The 17,891-nt window shown below is 41.7% G+C and overlaps 1 protein-coding gene across 3 annotated transcripts in view; it reads left to right on the top strand.

Moving 5' to 3' along the window:
* LOC126253646 (rho guanine nucleotide exchange factor 10) overlaps positions 1-17,891 on the top strand; it is a 579,883-nt gene that overhangs the window by 530,123 nt on the left and 31,869 nt on the right. For all 3 annotated transcript variants that reach the window (XM_049955149.1, XM_049955151.1, XM_049955150.1), the window contains one exon: positions 8,554-8,698. In XM_049955149.1, coding sequence (XP_049811106.1) covers positions 8,554-8,698 — 145 coding nt within the window. The remainder of the gene's footprint in view (positions 1-8,553; positions 8,699-17,891) is intronic.

The raw sequence follows: 17,891 nt of genomic DNA, 5'->3' as shown, positions 1-17,891 counted from the left end.
GACCTTGATCAAGCGCCACTTCCTATCAACTGTACGGTATGTGTTATATTGCATTTAGGAACTTTCGGGTAATTGAACTTGTATCAGTAATTACGGATTTCTGTGGTTGTATATATATGTTTGGATGTAGCTGTATTGCATTGATGTACTGGTGGATATTGTGTGGTATGACTCCTGTAGTTGATAGTATAATTGGTATGATGTCAACTTTATCCTGATGCCACATGTCTTTGACTTCCTCAGCCAGTTGGATGTATTTTTCAATTTTTTCTACTGTTTTATTTTGTATATTTGTTGTATTGGGTATGGATATTTCGATTAGTTGTGTTAATTTCTTCTTTTTATTGGTGAGTATGTCAGGTTTGTTATGTGGCGTTGTTTTATCTGTTATAATGGTTCTGTTCCAGTATAATTTGTATTCATCATTCTCAAGTACATTTTGTGGTGCATGCTTGTATGTAGGAACTTGTTGTTTTAAAAGTTTATGTTGTAAGGCAAGCTGTTGATGTATTATTTTTGCGACATTGTCATGTCTTCTGGGGTATTCTGTATTTGCTAGTATTGTACATCCGCTTGTGATGTGATGTACTGTTTCTATTTGTTGTTTACAAAGTCTGCATTTATCTGTTGTGGTATTGGGATCTTTAATAATATGCTTGCTGTAATACCTGGTGTTTATTGTTTGATCCTGTATTGCAATCATGAATCCTTCTGTCTGTCTCACTGTATATATTGCCTTTTCTTAGCCATGTGTTGGATGCGTCTTGATCGATGTGTGGCTGTGTTAGATGATACGGGTGCTTGCCATGAAGTGTTTTCTTTTTCCAATTTACTTTCTTCGTATCTGTTGATGTTATGTGATCTAAAGGGTTGTAGAAGTGGTTATGAAATTGCGGTGGTGTAGCCGATGTATTTATATGAGTGATTATTATTATTATTATTAGAATTGGCATGTGGCTACATTTCCATACAGCCAAGTCATCAGTTGCTGCCATTTCATATGTATTGTGTCCGGAAAGTCTCCATACTCTTATGTCAAAGCATTATATTGTGAATTGGAGTACTTACATATAAAAACTATACATCCAGCGAATTTACTTTTGCACAATCGTACCTTACGCAGATACCTGTTTGTCTCCAGGTCCTCTTTGACAGCTCAACATCGTGTAATGGCTTGGAAAGGCTTGCGCAACATTTTTGCGCAATTCTTCATTGGTCTTGCACGGACCTGACCCACATGGGGTTCGATTGTTCCCCATAATCAGTTGTCTGGTTTGGTAAGGTCTGTGCTTCATTTGGGGGGGGGGGGGGGAGATGTGATTGAAGCGTTCAATCCAGTGGTCTCAAAATTGATCATCCATGAAGTAAGTATGTGGAACTCCCCCTTGATGAACACACACACACGATGCACGATTACTTTGTCTTCGATCTGGGTAATTACACACGTCTGTCGAAATAAGAATTTCCATTCATGTATCAATAAAAAATATGCCCTAAGAGGTACCTTGATGACATCCCTGCTCATATTGTAACACGAGGCGTGTTCTTTTCTAGCCCGTGCAGATAGTGGGCATTTTGCGTATACCAGAAAATGTAGTTTCTCCTATGTGAAGTGTTATATATCGCACATTCATCCTCAGAAATAACGTTCTTAAGCGATACGCGGTATTTGGAAATTGTGACAACAAAAGACAGCGGGCTGCAGCTAGCTGCTCCACGGCATTATCTGATAACACATTCACAAAAATTGATCAAAACACTTCCATACGATAGTGACAACAATACTTTTAATAAGTTACAAAGCTGGGACACCAATAAAACAATTATATATTTCCCCCATTTATACATAGACAAGAGATATTCAGGGACTTGTCGGATGCCCCGTGTATTCATCACGTACATTACTAATAGCGGTAGTATTCATCTGTAGATCACTTGCGCAAGAATTTTGGACATGCTGTGGTACAAGTAACACAAGTCATATACAGGGTGTTTGTTTTCACTTGAGACAACTAAAATCTCGAAAAAGACGCAGCGTACGAAAAAAAGGTCCATGTGAAAAGTTAGTATTGTTAAAGGGAACATCTGTGTGTGCTACAGCCGGCCACTTCCTTACCACCTGTAATGGGTGAGTGGCGTCAGCTTTGTATTTTCAAATGGAAACTACCATTTTTATTGTATATTCCGATTCTACGCCAAAAAACACATACTCAGACATTGTTTCTCATTCGTGGTGGATGGCACTGTAATCGACAAATATCAAGTGCACCCGTTCTTGCAATTGAGAAACGACACATTTGATTATACATTTCATTCACGATGTAAATTGAAACCTTTGTGTTCTAAAGGTTGATATTTATGTTCGAAATTTAGTTTAGGGTTGCAAATGTGACTGTACAGTACAAATAATGTGACTAGACATTGACATTTCTGGCAAGTATCCGAAACCATCCGATTGTTTGATTACGGTGGTCGTCCTCGAACCCCGCGATCAGGGTGACTGGCTTCGGTGTGTTTCCGTACAGCCGCCGTTACTGTATCGCAGGCAGGCTACCAGCAGAATAGAAATCACAACCATTGTTTGAAAGTAAGAGGTGACAGGCGCACTTGCTGCGGGTACTCACCGAAATCAAGCACCCCAATGGTGTGATGTAGGGGACTAGCCGCTGTCAAGCACCCCGATGGGAGCAGAAAACTGTAACATCCACGTCGTTGTCCCTGGATCATGCAAATGTAGTTTCTAACCAGACATGTCACCCATGTCGTACTGCATAATCAAATTTGGAACACTAAACTAAATATCAACCTTTACAGCACAAAAGTTTAGATTTACATCATAAATGGGATGTGGAATTAATGCGTCGTTTCTTAACTGCAAAAACAGCCACATTTGATATTTGTCGATTACAGCGTCATCTACCAAGCGTAGAAAACAATTGCTTTAGTAAATATTACGTATTTTTGCCATAGAATCCGAATATGCAATAAAAATGGGAGGCGAGGGATTCCATTTGAAAATACAAAGTTGACCCCGCCCATTGTTTTCGAGACTTTAGTCGTCTCAAGTTTAAACAAACACCATATATATATATATGTCTAGCGTGACAAAGATGGAACACGTAATCGGTCGTGGTCTCATCGAAGGAAACATCTTATTAGCATTTGTCTCAAGTAATTTAGGTAAACCACGGAAAACCTAAATCAGGGTGCAAAGAAGTAACTTAATAATGTAAGACGTTAATCTGACACTGTACATTCAACTTCCACTTCCAATCGCCGCATACGCTATACAAGCATTATTTCATAATGTACACTACACAGACTAACACACGGCAACCGCTTTGGGCCTTCTGCAGAGACCGTGGAATAGCAGGCCATATACTCAGATACAGATGCCTAAAATTTGCAGCTTTTATGTGTTACTCATTCACATAGGCGCCCGCAAGAGCGGGCACTGCCCTTTCCTGGAATATCATTAAAAATTCTTTAATCATTACAGAATTCTCTCGAATTTCTAGCCATGATTGCCTGTGACGCATCTGAACAGCAGATTACCGTTGCCTGGTGCGACGGGAAGTAATTACTACCTGTCGTATTTTTTATGATTATTATTATTCTCTTCACGCCAGTCACGAGAAATTGTGCTAATTCCTTGGCGCGCTGGAAGTTTCGGCGCTATTCTGCAATCAGAATGGCTACGAACCTTTACAGGACAGTGCTTTTCTCTGTCCCTTGCTGGTACAGTTCTCTTAGAACTGCAGAAAGAGATCCATATAATTCCCTGGAGCGCTAATTCCATACTACACCAGCATGGTAGTTGTATGCGTGCCTGTCATACGTCTTCAACTTCCTCAAAACCGCCCCCTTTCCCACACTGCCTGACAACATAGGACCCGTGCGTGATGACTTGCAAATTTTGCGTTCAGCTTTACACGACACAGCAGGTGCAGTAGACTCTGAAGAACGCAGCAGTCTCTACTAAATCTATGAGTGCAGCTGCTTGAGTCGAAACAGCAAATTTTCTTCTTGGTGAGCCTCAACAATCTGAAGGAGGAGGACGTTATTCCACCAGGCTGCGTTTAAAATATTTTATTTGCACTACTAGTCTCTGGCTAGATGAAGATGAAATGGGAGATAAGATACTGCGTGAAGAGTTTGACAGAGAACTGAAAGACCTGAGTCGAAACAAGGCCCCGGGAGTAGACAACATTCCATTAGAACTACTGATGGCCTTGGGAGAGCCAGTCATGACAAAACTCTACCTTCTGGTGAGCAAGATGTATGAGACAGGCGAAATACCCACAGACTTCAAGAAGAATATAATAATTCCAATACCAAAGAAAGCAGGTGTTGACAGATGTGAAAATTACCGAACTATCAGTTTAATAAGTCACAGCTGCAAAATACTAACACGAATTCTTTACAGACGAATGGAAAAACTGGTAGAAGCGGACCTCGGGGAAGATCAGTTTGGATTCCGTAGAAATGTTGGAACACGTGAGGCAATACTAACCTTACGACTTATCTTAGAAGAAAGATTAAGAAAAGGCAAACCTACGTTTCTAGCATTTGTAGACTTAGAGAAAGCTTTTGACAACGTTAACTGGAATACTCTCTTTCAAATTCTGAAGGTGGCAGGGGTAAAATACAGGGAGCGAAAGGCTATTTACAATTTGTACAGAAACCAGATGGCAGTTGTAAGAGTCGAGGGGCATGAAAGGGAAGCAGTGGTTGGGAAAGGAGTGAGACAGGGTTGTAGCCTCTCCCCGATGTTATTCAATCTGTATATTGAGCAAGCAGTAAAGGAAACAAAAGAAAAATTCGGAGTAGGTATTAAAATTCATGGAAAAGAAGTAAAAACTTTGAGGTTCGCCGATGACATTGTAATTCTGTCAGAGACAGCAAAGGACTTGGAAGAGCAGTTGAACGGAATGCACAGTGTCTTGAAAGGAGAATATAAGATGAACATCAACAAAAGCAAACCGAGGATAATGGAATGTAGTCAAATTAAATCGGGTGATGCTGAGGGGATTAGATTAGGAAATGAGACCCTTAAGGAGTTTTGCTATTTGGGGAGCAAAATAACTGATGATGGTCGAAGTAGAGAGGATATAAAATGTAGACTGGCAATGGCAAGGAAATCGTTTCTGAAGAAGAGAAATTTGTTAACATCGAGTATAGATTTAAGTGTCAGGAAGTCATTTCTGAAAGTATTTGTATGGAGTGTAGCCATGTATGGAAGTGAAACATGGACGATAACCAGTTTGGACAAGAAGAGAATAGAAGCTTTCGAAATGTGGTGCTACAGAAGAATGCTGAAGATAAGGTGGGTAGATCACGTAACTAATGAGGAGGTATTGAATAGGATTGGGGAGAAGAGATGTTTGTGGCACAACTTGACTAGAAGAAGGGATCGGTTGGTAGGACATGTTTTGAGGCATCAAGGGATCACAAATTTAGCATTGGAGGGCAGCGTGGAGGGTAAAAATCGTAGAGGGAGACCAAGAGATGAATACATTAAGCAGATTCAGAAGGATGTAGGTTGCAGTAGGTACTGGGAGATGAAGAAGCTTGCACAGGATAGAGTAGCATGGAGAGCTGCATCAAACCAGTCTCAGGACTGAAGACCACAACAACAACAACAACAACAGTCTCTGGCACTGTCTGTTCTCGTGGCATCTACAGTACATAACGTAGTAATGATATTGTCCTCGAAAACACTTTCATGTCAAACACTTTCATGTCATGCACTTTACATTTTAGATTATGACTGTTGGCGACCGTGCTGCGCACAAATATGCAGAAACGAAACGATTATATTCTATCACATCTGTTACTATTGACATACTTGACAATTGGTTGTGTCCGAAACTAGTAGTGCGAGTAAAATATTTTAAACGTAGCCTAGTGGAATAATGTCCTCCTTCAAAAGAAACAGAAATCCCATTTTATGCTCTAAAAGAGAGAGGGAAGAAGTGGAAAATTTCGATATTGATAAGATATCCCCGCCAGGTATTGGAACCATCAGAAATCTGTGGGGTGTAACACAGTGCGAAATGCTGCCAATTTGGCTGTACAGTTGGTCTGATTGCACAGTACTGTGACAACCTTGAGAGACGAGGACTGCGTCGGTTCTATCCTATGCTGTTAAAAGTCGATTTTCCAGGCCAATTTGAGGATGGTGTTGGAAAATTTCTCGCGTTCATCTAGTGCGTTATAGACCTTAGACTACACTTTACGTCACCAAGGAAAAATGTAGTTTTTAAAAGACGTTTTGTTCAGTTTTAGTCATGCCAGTGAATAACAAGAAAATAGAAAGCATGAAACTGGTCAGATAAAATAAATGAAAGCGATAACGTGTGTTTTGTAAGCTTATGCAGTGCTGTGGATGACATCAAATCTAATAAGCATTTTCGCAAAGTATGTAGCCTGATCCTCCATTCGAGAAATATTAAAGTTGGTCATTTTTGTTGATATTCAACAGTTTTTTCTGAATCGTTCTGACATCGGTTTGTTAATTTTTATTTAATTGTATGAAGATTTTAGATCATTGACTCAAAAAGGTGGCATTCATATTTATGTTATTAACGTAAAAAATGTACTTTGCATCTACAATTGCCGGCCGGAGTGGCCGTGCGGTTCTAGGCGCTACAGTCTGGAACCGCGAGACCGCTACGGTCGCAGGTTCGAATCCTGCCTCGGGCATGGATATGTGTGATGTCTTTAGGTTAGTTAGGTTTAAGTAGTTCTACGTTCTAGGGGACTGATGACTTCAGAAGTTAAGTCCCATAGTGCTCAGAGCCATTTGAACCATCTACAATTAATTGATTGTTTGTCATTAAGATGTCAGGGTAATTTATTTTTAAACAATACTAATTTAACTAACAATTCGTAGAAGTACAAAAGTTTTGTGTGTTTCTTGTCAGTTTTAGTTCCTGTGGCAAAACACGTTTACTAACTCACCGAACCACGTACATAAATAAAAAATGGCAGTGTCGGAGTTTTTCGTCTCTTGTAAGAATTTCTGCGGACTCCCGTGCTCATATGCGGGTGTCCTGGAGGAATGGTCAGTATTGAGGGATATAACAGGAACTATAATTCGAAGCAAAAGAGTCCAGTAAACATGCACTCTAAAAGTGGATACATTAAGAGCATGAGCACCTTGTTCATCTTCGCTATTCAGAAACACATCTCTAGCTCGTAAAGTGTGTATTTTTAGAGCCCATGTTAGACAATTTTTTGTTGTTTTTAGTCCATACTGCATCCTCCCAAAATATAGATAGCAAAGAGCTTGCACTATAATAGATTTATTTTGAAGTATCAAAAATGAAGTGTTCATAGTATTTTAGAGCCCATATTTACTAGCCCATTAACATAAAACCCCGAGTTATTTCATATTTATTACTTTGACAGTAAACTTAAAACCCGAGTGTACTCGGGCAACTTTCAAAACAGCGAAACTCTCGTATATCGGTTCTAGCACTGATAATTAGTGTTCGGCCGCTGGAGGTAATCTGGTACAACATTTGTAGCCTCGCCGTTGTGTGTGTGTGTGTGTGTGTGTGTGCGTGCGTGCGTGCGTGCGTGCGCGCGCGCGCGCGCGCGCGCGCGTGCCCCAATAACAACAATACAGAAGAGAGAGTCTTGAAAGCTCGCGTTTTGCTGTGGAGTATCCGAAAAGATAAACACATCCACTGTGTTCCAGGAAGCCCCTCAAAGATTTATGTTCACAGGAAATAATTGTGAAATACATGGTTAGATAGCTTGAAGTTTCAGGTATTTTAGTCAAAGTCCAAATTGGATTAGATTAGTACTTGTTCCATAGATCATGAATACGACACTTCGTAATGATGTGGAACGTGTCAGGTTAATAAAAGGTGTCAATACAAGATATTACATTACACAAAATATTTTTATTTTTATATATTTTTTTGTGGGGGCTGGGGAAATTACCCACTTACTATACCCAAAAAAATCATCTAATGAGTAGGAGGAGTTGCGATTTAAGAAATTCTTTTAATTTCCTTTTAAATGCTATATGGCTATCTGTCAGACTTTTGATGCTATTAGGTAAGTGACCAAAGACTTTTGTGACAGCATAACTTACCCCCTTCTGAGCCAAAGTTAGGTTTAACCTTGATTAGTGAAGATCATCTTTTCTCCTAGTGTTGTAGCCATGTACACTGCTATTACTTTTGAATTCGTTTGGATTGTTAATACAAATTTTATAAGTGAATATATATATTGTGCACGAATATACTTGGGATTTTGTTACTGGTGCTCTTCAGATTGGTGTAACTCATTATTTTGAGCTTTAAGAACGCTCTCTTTATTTTTGTATGTAATGTCATTCATTGCAGGATTTTTTAATAAGAAAATATTACTTTGTGGAACACAATTTGAAAGAAAAAAATCTTTTTAAGGAGCTAGAATTTTTTGCTTCGAATGGTCGTTTCTGTCATCTCTGTGAATACCGAGCTCTCCTGCTGGCACAGCCTGTACGCCAGTAGTTTGTCGGAGAGTGTTTGTGAGGAGGTGTGATGTGTGTTGCAGACGAGCCCCGCGTGGGTTCGGGCTCGTGGGAGGAGCGGGCGGCGCCCGGGTCGGGGCCAGTTCCGCGCCCCGACGATTCCTGCTGGCTCTCCGCCTCCGACGGGGACCTCTCGTCCGGCGACGAGAGCGAGCGCAGCAGCAACAAGTGAGTACCGCAGCTTCTCTTGCCTATATACAACACTCCGCTAATAACCTTGAAGTTTGGCTGGCTAGAGAAGGAAATACACTAATCTGCATTTACTTGTCACTAGAGTGTATCTGCCGTGCCAATGTGATACTATCGATGGTAATCCGTACATCTGGATAAGGATATCAAACTTACTGATTGCCTTGCTTCAGTTAGAGGGAAATAGGTTATGTGCCTGCACCACGTTATTTTACTTCAGTGCTCATCCATAACGATGCAGACAATGGAAAATTGTACTGAAATCCAGGAGGATCTGCAGCGTATTGACGCATGGTGCAGGGAATGGCAATTGAATCTCAATGTAGACAAGTGTAATGTGTTGCGAATACATAGAAAGAAAGATCCTTTATCATTTAGCTACAGTATAGCAGGTCATCAAATGGAAGCAGTTAATTCCATAAATTATCTGGGAGTAGACATTAGGAGTGATTTAAAATGGAATCACCGTATAATATTAATCATCGGTAAAGCAGATGCCAGAGTGAGATTCATTGGAAGACTCCTACGGAAATGCAGTCCGAAAACAAAGGAAATAGGTTACAGTACACTTGTTCTGCTTGAGTACTGCTCACTTGTGTGGGATCCGTACCAGATAGGGTTGATAGAAGAGATAGAGAAGATCCAATGGACAGCAGCGCGCTTCGTTACAGGATCATTTAGTAATCGCGAAAGCGTTACGGAGATGATAGATAAACTCCAGTGGAAGACTCTGCAAGAGAGACGCTCAGTAGCTCGGTACGAGCTTTCGTTGAAGTTTCGAGAACATACCTTCACCGAGGAGTCGAGCAGTATATTGCTCCCTCCTACGTATATCTCGCGAAGAGACCGTGAGGATAAAATCGGAGAGATTAGAGCCCCCACAGGGGCATACTGACTATCCTTCTTTCGACGAACAATACGAGACTGGATTAGAAGGGAGAACCGATAGAGGCAGTCAAGGTACCCTCCGCCACACACCGTCAGGTGGCTTGCGGAGTATGGATGTAGATGTAGATGTAGACACAACACTACACTGCCAGACACACTTCAGTTTACAACAGGTAAAAAAGAACTGCAGCCGGACACATTTTCCTTTAAATCAATTGTTTATTTTTTCATAATTACTTTTGGACCTAAATCCATCTTGGAATGTCAGCACACACTCATCGACCATCTGCTTAATAGCATGTTCGTCCAGCTTCCGAGCACTGTACATCAGTAATTCTGAATGACCTGGATTTGACCAGTGCTCGGTAGGTTTCTGGAGATATATGGCACAGGTCTTTCAGTTCTCTTAAATTACTGGCTGGTGCTTTGTGGGCATCCAACAGCGTACCAGATTTGTCTATTAGATTCAGATTGGGTGATTTTGGTAATTGAGGTGTCAATGTGAGTTCACTATCACGATTCTCAAACCACTGTGACTGCGACGTCAGAGAATGGCATTTGTGTTGATCAAAAATACCGTGCACATGCATTAAATGATTTCCAGGTGGTACAGTACAATAAACATTTTATTCAAACGTAGCACCAACGAGAAAAGAATTTTAATTGTCCACAGGATTACACAAGTCCAGGTAGTTTAAGTGATGTGCAAATCAAAGAACTTAAAATAGTTTTCACAAGGAAAGTTAGTCACCGGTAAAGCAGTTCGCTTCCAGGATGTTGTTGTTGTTGTTGTTGTTGTTGTTGTTGTTGTGGTCTTCAGTCCTGAGACTGGTTTGATGCAGCTCTCCATGCTACTCTATCCTGTGCAAGCTTCTTCATCTCCCAGTACCTACTGCAACCTACATCCTTCTGAATCTGCTTAGTGTATTCATCTCTTGGTCTCCCTCTACGATTTTTACCCTCCACGCTGCCCTCCAATGCTAAATTTGTGATCCCTTGATGCCTCAAAACATGTCCTACCAACCGATCCCGTCTTCTGGTCAGGTTGTGCCACAAACTTCTCTTCTCCCCAATCCTATTCAATACCTCCTCATTAGTTACATGATCTACCCACCTTATCTTCAGCATTCTTCTGTAGCACCACATTTCGAAAGCTTCTATTCTCTTCTTGTTCAAACTGGTTATCGTCCATGTTTCACTTCCATACATGGCTACACTCCATACAAATACTTTCAGAAACGACTTCCTGACACTTAAATCTATACTCGATGTTAACAAATTTCTCTTCTTCAGAAACGATTTCCTTGCCATTGCCAGTCTACATTTTATATCCTCTCTACTTCGACCATCATCAGTTATTTTACTCCCTAAATAGCAAAACTCCTTTACTACTTTAAGTGTCTCATTTCCTAATCTAATCCCCTCAGCATCACCCGATTTAATTTGATACATTCCATTATCCTCGTTTTGATTTTGTTGATGTTCGTCTTATATCCTCCCTTCAAGACACTGTCCATTCCGTTCAACTGCTCTTCCAAGTCCTTTGCTGTCTCTGACAGAATTGCAATGTCATCGGCGAACCTCAAAGTTTTTACTTCTTCTCCATGAATTTTAATACCTACTCCGAATTTTTCTTTTGTTTCCTTTACTGCTTGCTCAATATACAGATTGAATAACATCGGGGAGAGGCTACAACCCTGTCTCACTCCCTTCCCAACCACTGCTTCCCTTTCATGCCCCTCGACTCTTATAACTGCCATCTGGTTTCTGTACAAATTGTAAATAGCCTTTCGCTCCCTGTATTTTACCCCTGTCAACTTCAGAATTTGAAAGAGAGTATTCCAGTTAACGTTGTCAAAAGCTTTCTCTAAGTCTACAAATGCTAGAAACGTAGGTTTGCCTTTTCTTAATCTTTCTTCTAAGATAAGTCGTAAGGTTAGTATTGCCTCACGTGTTCCAACATTTCTACGGAATCCAAACTGATCTCCCCCGAGGTCCGCTTCTACCAGTTTTTCCATTCGTCTGTAAAGAATTCGCGTTAGTATTTTGCAGCTGTGACTTATTAAACTGATAGTTCGGTAATTTTCACATCTGTCAACACCTGCTTTCTTTGGTATTGGAATTATTATATTCTTCTTGAAGTCTGTGGTTATTTCGCCTGTCTCATACATCTTGCTCACCAGATGGTAGAGTTTTGTCATGACTGGCCCTCCCAAGGCCATCAGTAGTTCTAATGGAATGTTGTCTACTCCCGGGGCCTTGTTTCGACTCAGGTCTTTCAGTTCTCTGTCAAACTCTTCACGCAGTATCTTATCTCCCATTTCATCTTCATCTACATCCTCTTCCATTTCCATAATATTGTCCTCAAGTACATCGCCCTTGTATAAACCCTCTATATACTCCTTCCACCTTTCTGCCTTCCCTTCTTTGCTTAGAACTGGGTTGCCATCTGAGCTCTTGATATTCATACAAGTGGTTCTCTTCTCTCCAAAGGTCTCTTTAATTTTCCTGTAGGCGGTATCTATCTTACCCCTAGTGAGACAAGCCTCTACATCCTTACATTTGTCCTCTAGCCATCCCTGCTTAGCCATTTTGCACTTTCTGTCGATCTCATTTTTGAGACGTTTGTATTCCCTTTTGCCTGCTTCATTTACTGCATTTTTATATTTTCTCCTTTCATCAATTAAATTCAATATTTCTTCTGTTACCCAAGGATTTCTATTAGCTCTCGTCTTTTTACCTACTTGATCCTCTGCTGCCTTCACTACTTCATCCCTCAGAGCTACCCATTCTTCTTCTACTGTATTTCTTTCCCCCATTCCTGTCAATTGTTCCCTTATGCTCTCCCTGAAACTCTCTACAACCTCTGGTTCTTTCAGTTTATCCAGGTCCCATCTCCTTAAATTCCCACCTTTTTGAAGTTTCTTCAGTTTCAATCTGCAGTTCATAACCAATAGATTGTGGTCAGAATCCACATCTGCCCCTGGAAATGTCTTACAATTTAAAACCTGCTTCCTAAATCTCTGTCTTACCATTATATAATCTATCTGATACCTATTAGTATCTCCAGGATTCTTCCAGGTATACAACCTTCTTTTATGATTCTTGAACCAAGTGTTAGCTATGATTAAGTTATGCTCTGTGCAAAATTCTACCAGGCGGCTTCCTCTTTGATTTCTTAGCCCCAATCCATATTCACCTACTATGTTTCCTTCTCTCCCTTTTCCTACTGACGAATTCCAGTCACCCATGACTATTAAATTTTCGTCTCCCTTCACTACCTGAATAATTTCTTTTATCTCGTCATACATTTCATAAATTTTTTCATCATCTGCAGAGCTAGTTGGCATATAAACTTGTACTACCGTAGTAGGCATGGGCTTTGTGTCTATCTTGTCCACAATAATGCGTTCGCTATGCTGTTTGTAGTAGCTAACCCGCACTCCTATTTTTTTATTCATTATTAAACCTACTCCTGCATTACCCCTATTTGATTTTGTATTTATAACCCTGTAATCACCAGACCAAAAGTCTTGTTCCTCCTGCCACCGAACTTCACTAATTCCCACTATATGTAACTTTAACCTATCCATTTCCCTTTTTTAATTTTCTAACCTACCTGCCCGATTAAGGGATCTGACATTCCACGCTCCGATCCGTAGAATGCCAGTTTTCTTTCTCCTGATAACGACATCCTCTTGAGTAGTCCCCGCCCGGAGATCCGAATGGGGGACTATTTTACCTCCGGAATATTTTACCCAAGAGGACGCCATCATCATTTAATCATACAGTAAAGCTGCATGTCCTCGGGAAAAATTACGGCTGTAGTTTCCCCTTGCTTTCAGCCGTTCGCAGTACCAGCACAGCAAGGCCGTTTTGGTTATTGTTACAAGGCCAGATAAGTCAATCATCCAGACTGTTGCCCCTGCAACTACTGAAAAGGCTGCTGCCCCTCTTCAGGAACCACATGTTTGTCTGGCCTCTCAACAGATACCCCTCCGTTGTGGTTGCACCTACGGTACGGCCATCTGTATCGCTGAGGCACGCAAGCCTCCCCACCAACGGCAAGGTCCATGGTTCATGGAGGAAGGATGCTTCCAGGATGAGTGACAAAAAAATATTCAAAGTACCACCGGACATTAGTTACTGCCATTAATGGCTATCCGATGGCACTGATTGTAAATTCAGCTGACAGTGTGTGTCCACGAATCACTGAGTGAGTGGTAGCTACAGACCACTGCCGGGCTGCTCATTGGCGGTGCTCCGGAGTTCATCCTCTGGGACGAGTGTTGCAGCTGGAAGTGGCCGCTCTGGTATCGGGTGACCATTTACGTACAATCTCGGCGGGTAGGTAATGGTGCTGCAATTGGTGGGCTTGTGACCTGCATAGCTTTGGTAGTACCACGGATGTAGCACTTCCTGTGGTGATGCGAGTGCTGCAGATTGTAATGCCACATGGTCCCAACACTCCACTGTAACATCGCTCGTAAACAGACTGGGGTACCTGTGTGCCGATGTTCTGCAGCCAGTGGTCAGCCTGTAACATGACAACCTGCCAGTTGACACTATATTGTGGGTACGTATGGTGACAGGATATAGCAGCATCGAGCGTATAGTGATGCTGGAGGTTTGCAACAACGTTCACGTAGTCTGCAGCTGTTAATAGAGCCTTTGTGCAGTACCACAGGGTCCTCGCAAGTCCACATAACGGGAACACGCAGGGTTTGTCGTTCGTGGACCCCCGTGTTGAACATTGTGCATCGAACAGTGTTTACCGAAAGGCATGTACTTGCACCAGCATTGTACTCAGTCCTGATGTCTGCCATAGGTTGCTGCGTATCTTGCTTTTCAGACTGGACAAGCCTCCACCATCAACATTGTGTAATGACACGTGGAAATCTTAACAACTTGTCCTGTGCTCTCAATTAAACTATCTTTCAACTACTTCTCATAGACGCTCAGAGCAGTAGCAATGAACAGCTGACAACCGTAACATTTACAAGCTGCTGCTTTCCCAGATGGGCCACAACAGTCTGCCCGTTGTCAAAGTTGCTAGCGTCAGTGGATTTCCCCATTTGTGACCCGTACTGTCACAGAGAGATATTTTGCTGGTCTCTGCTTATCTCGTTACGTGCCTGCTACGCTACCAGGCAGCATTCGATCTCACGGTAGGCAGTGGTCATAGTGTTCTGTCTCATCAGTGTATATATCTTACATAAATTCAAAATGTTTCTCGTGTAGATAAGGTGCTATTCTTTTAAGATCGTGACCAGCAAAGGTTGCTGATTCCTTATTGATTGCTGTTCTGTCCTTGATTAAAGTGTGTATATATATATATATATATATATATATATATATATATATATATATATATATATATATAAACCTCGGTGAGAAAATACAAATGTTACATAAGAAATGTATAATTTTCTTTTGAAGACGGTCACATCTCGTAAGCTACACTGCATGTAAGCCAGGTTCCTGTAACTTACATCTAAAGTTTATCCAGAGTTATGTATTTTGAAGCAATATGTATTGTACTGTCAGAGCCTATGAACACAGTGAATCAAAGATGATTGTTACATACATTTCGTTTGGAAGCAAGGATTTGAGTATGTTAGATTTAGAACATCATATAGACACAATATGTGTGTATTTGATTTGATTTATTTTTCAAATGAAGCACTGAGCTGTTACAATATTTTATTGAGACTTGTACTTTTGGAAGTAATATAATGTGAGATGTGATTCGTACTGAAAATGATGATGTGACTCATTTTCCTCACATACAAATTATTACTAGAAGTGAAATGAAAAGGATGCAACTAGAAAGGTACTCAGAATGAATGAAGGCGAATTAAGTAAAAGAAATGGTGTCACAAAAAAGATGACCTGTTGATGTGGGCTATCAGTGTGTCTTGGCTGTTGGGGGTACTAAAGATAGATAACAAAGTAAATTCAGGTCAAAAGAAGTGGAGTAAAACATTGGACTACATACGGAATGTTTGAAACTAGATGCTTAGTTTCTGTAGATCACAGTAGGTCTTATCTCAGCAGGTGCTGTTGTATGGCACACATTGTTTGCATATTGCATCTATCATAATAGCATTGTAAGTTCTCTCTGTCATTATGTTAAAGGGTTCAGTACTGCTGAAATATATATATCCAGTTACACTGTGTGTCACAAAAACAGCTGGCAGGCATGGAAGAGGCGGCCAGTATCCTGCATAGAAGGGCTACATGAAAGGCGTTCTTCAGGTTTTAGGATGAATCCAGTTAGATTTCAGGCCGTCAGAGTGAAGTAAACAGCCAAGTCATCAATAACGAATACACTGCTGGGAGAGAGGGTGGGTGAATTGTACACATGGAAAGTTGACCTTGATCATATGCCACGTGGGGAGATAGCAGATGCACTGATAGTGGTTTCAGTGCCGTCCAACAACACGTACCATAGTGGCTTAGTTACCAAAGTGTCATCTTTGTCTACGCTTCAGCAGGGTATCCTCACAGCGAGAAGGCTCGGTGTGGTGCTAAAATGTGAAGCAAGTAGGCAGCTGTGCCATAGAGACGCACTCTTCCTTCTTACAGCCACCTGAGCTAGTTTGAAAGGGGTGAAATTGCGGCATTCTGAATGGCAGGATAGTTCTTTTGGAGAATTGCCATATACGAGGGCAGTTCAATAAGTAATGCAACACATTTTTTTTCTGAAACGGGTTGTTTTATTCAGCATTGAAATACACCAGGTTATTCCCCAATCTTTTAGCTACACAACACTATTTTTCAACGTAATCTCCATTCAATGCTACGGCCTTACGCCACCTTGAAATGAGGGCCTGTATGCCTGCACGGTACCATTCCACTGGTCGATGTCAGAGCCAACGTCGTACTGCATCAATAACTACTTCATCATCCGCGTAGTGCGTCCCACGGATTGCGTCCTTCATTGGGCCAAACATATGGAAATCCGAAGGTGCGAGATCGGGGCTGTAGGGTGCATGAGGAAGAACAGTCCACTGAAGTTTTGTGAGCTCCTCTCGGGTGCGAAGACCTGTGCGAGGGCTTGCGTTGTCATGAAGAAGGAGAAGTTCGATCAGATTTTTGTGCCTACGAACACGCTGAAGTCGTTTCTTCAGTTTCTGAAGAGTAGCACAATACACTTCAGAGCTGATCGTTTGACTATGGGGAAGGACATCGAACAGAATAACCCCTTCAGCGTCCCAGAAGACTGTAACCATGACTTTACCGGCTGAGGGTATGGCTTTAAACTTTTTCTCGGTAGGGGAGTGGGTGTGGCGCCACTCCATTGATTGCCGTTTTGTTTCAGGTTCGAAGTGATGAACCCATGTTTCATCGCCTGTAACAATCCTTGACAAGAAATTGTCACCCTCAGCCACATGACGAGCAAGCAATTCCGCACAGATGGTTCTTCTTTGCTCTTTATGGTGTTCGGTTAGACAACGAGGGACCCAGCGGGAACAAACCTTTGAATATCCCAACTGGTGAACAATTGTGACAGCACTACCAACAGAGATGTCAAGTTGAGCACTGAGTTGTTTGATGGTGATCCGTCGATCATCTCGAACGAGTGTGTTCGCACGCTCCGCCATTGCAGGAGTCACAGCTGTGCACGGCCGGCCCGCACGCGGGAGATCAGACAGTCTTGCTTGACCTTGCGGCGATGATGAGACACGCTTTGCCCAACGACTCACCGTGCTTTTGTCCACTGCCAGATCACCGTAGACATTCTGCAAGCGCCTATGAATATCTGAGATGCCCTGGTTTTCCGCCAAAAGAAACTCGATCACTGCCCGTTGTTTGCAACGCACATCCGTTACAGACGCCATTTTAACAGCTCCGTACAGCGCTGCCACCTGTCGGAAGTCAATGAAACTATACGAGACGAAGCGGGAATGTTTGAAAATATTCCACAAGAAATTTCCGGTTTTTTCAACCAAAATTGTCCGAGAAAAAAAAATGTGTTGCATTACTTATTGAACTGCCCTCGTAGGTTTGATATACTGTATCAGTTGTGCAATGATGCTGGTACCAGTGATCACGTGAACATTCTCACACCCGTAAGTGAGGTTCTGGACACCACAAAGCACAAGAGACCATGATTGTTGTATTGTAAGGGCAGCAGTGGCAGATTGTACCGCTACCACAGCACAGATAAGAGGGTTTGTGGATTCGTATGTGTCAACACAAATCGTTCCGAACTGGTTATAAGAAGTGAGGACTGTGGGCACACTCACCTCTGGCTTATCTTCCACTCTTGCTGGAGCAG

This window comes from Schistocerca nitens, chromosome 4 (assembly GCF_023898315.1).
Source record: "Schistocerca nitens isolate TAMUIC-IGC-003100 chromosome 4, iqSchNite1.1, whole genome shotgun sequence".
NCBI classification, from domain to species: Eukaryota; Metazoa; Arthropoda; class Insecta; order Orthoptera; family Acrididae; genus Schistocerca; species Schistocerca nitens.
This window is presented reverse-complemented; position numbering and strand designations above follow the sequence as displayed.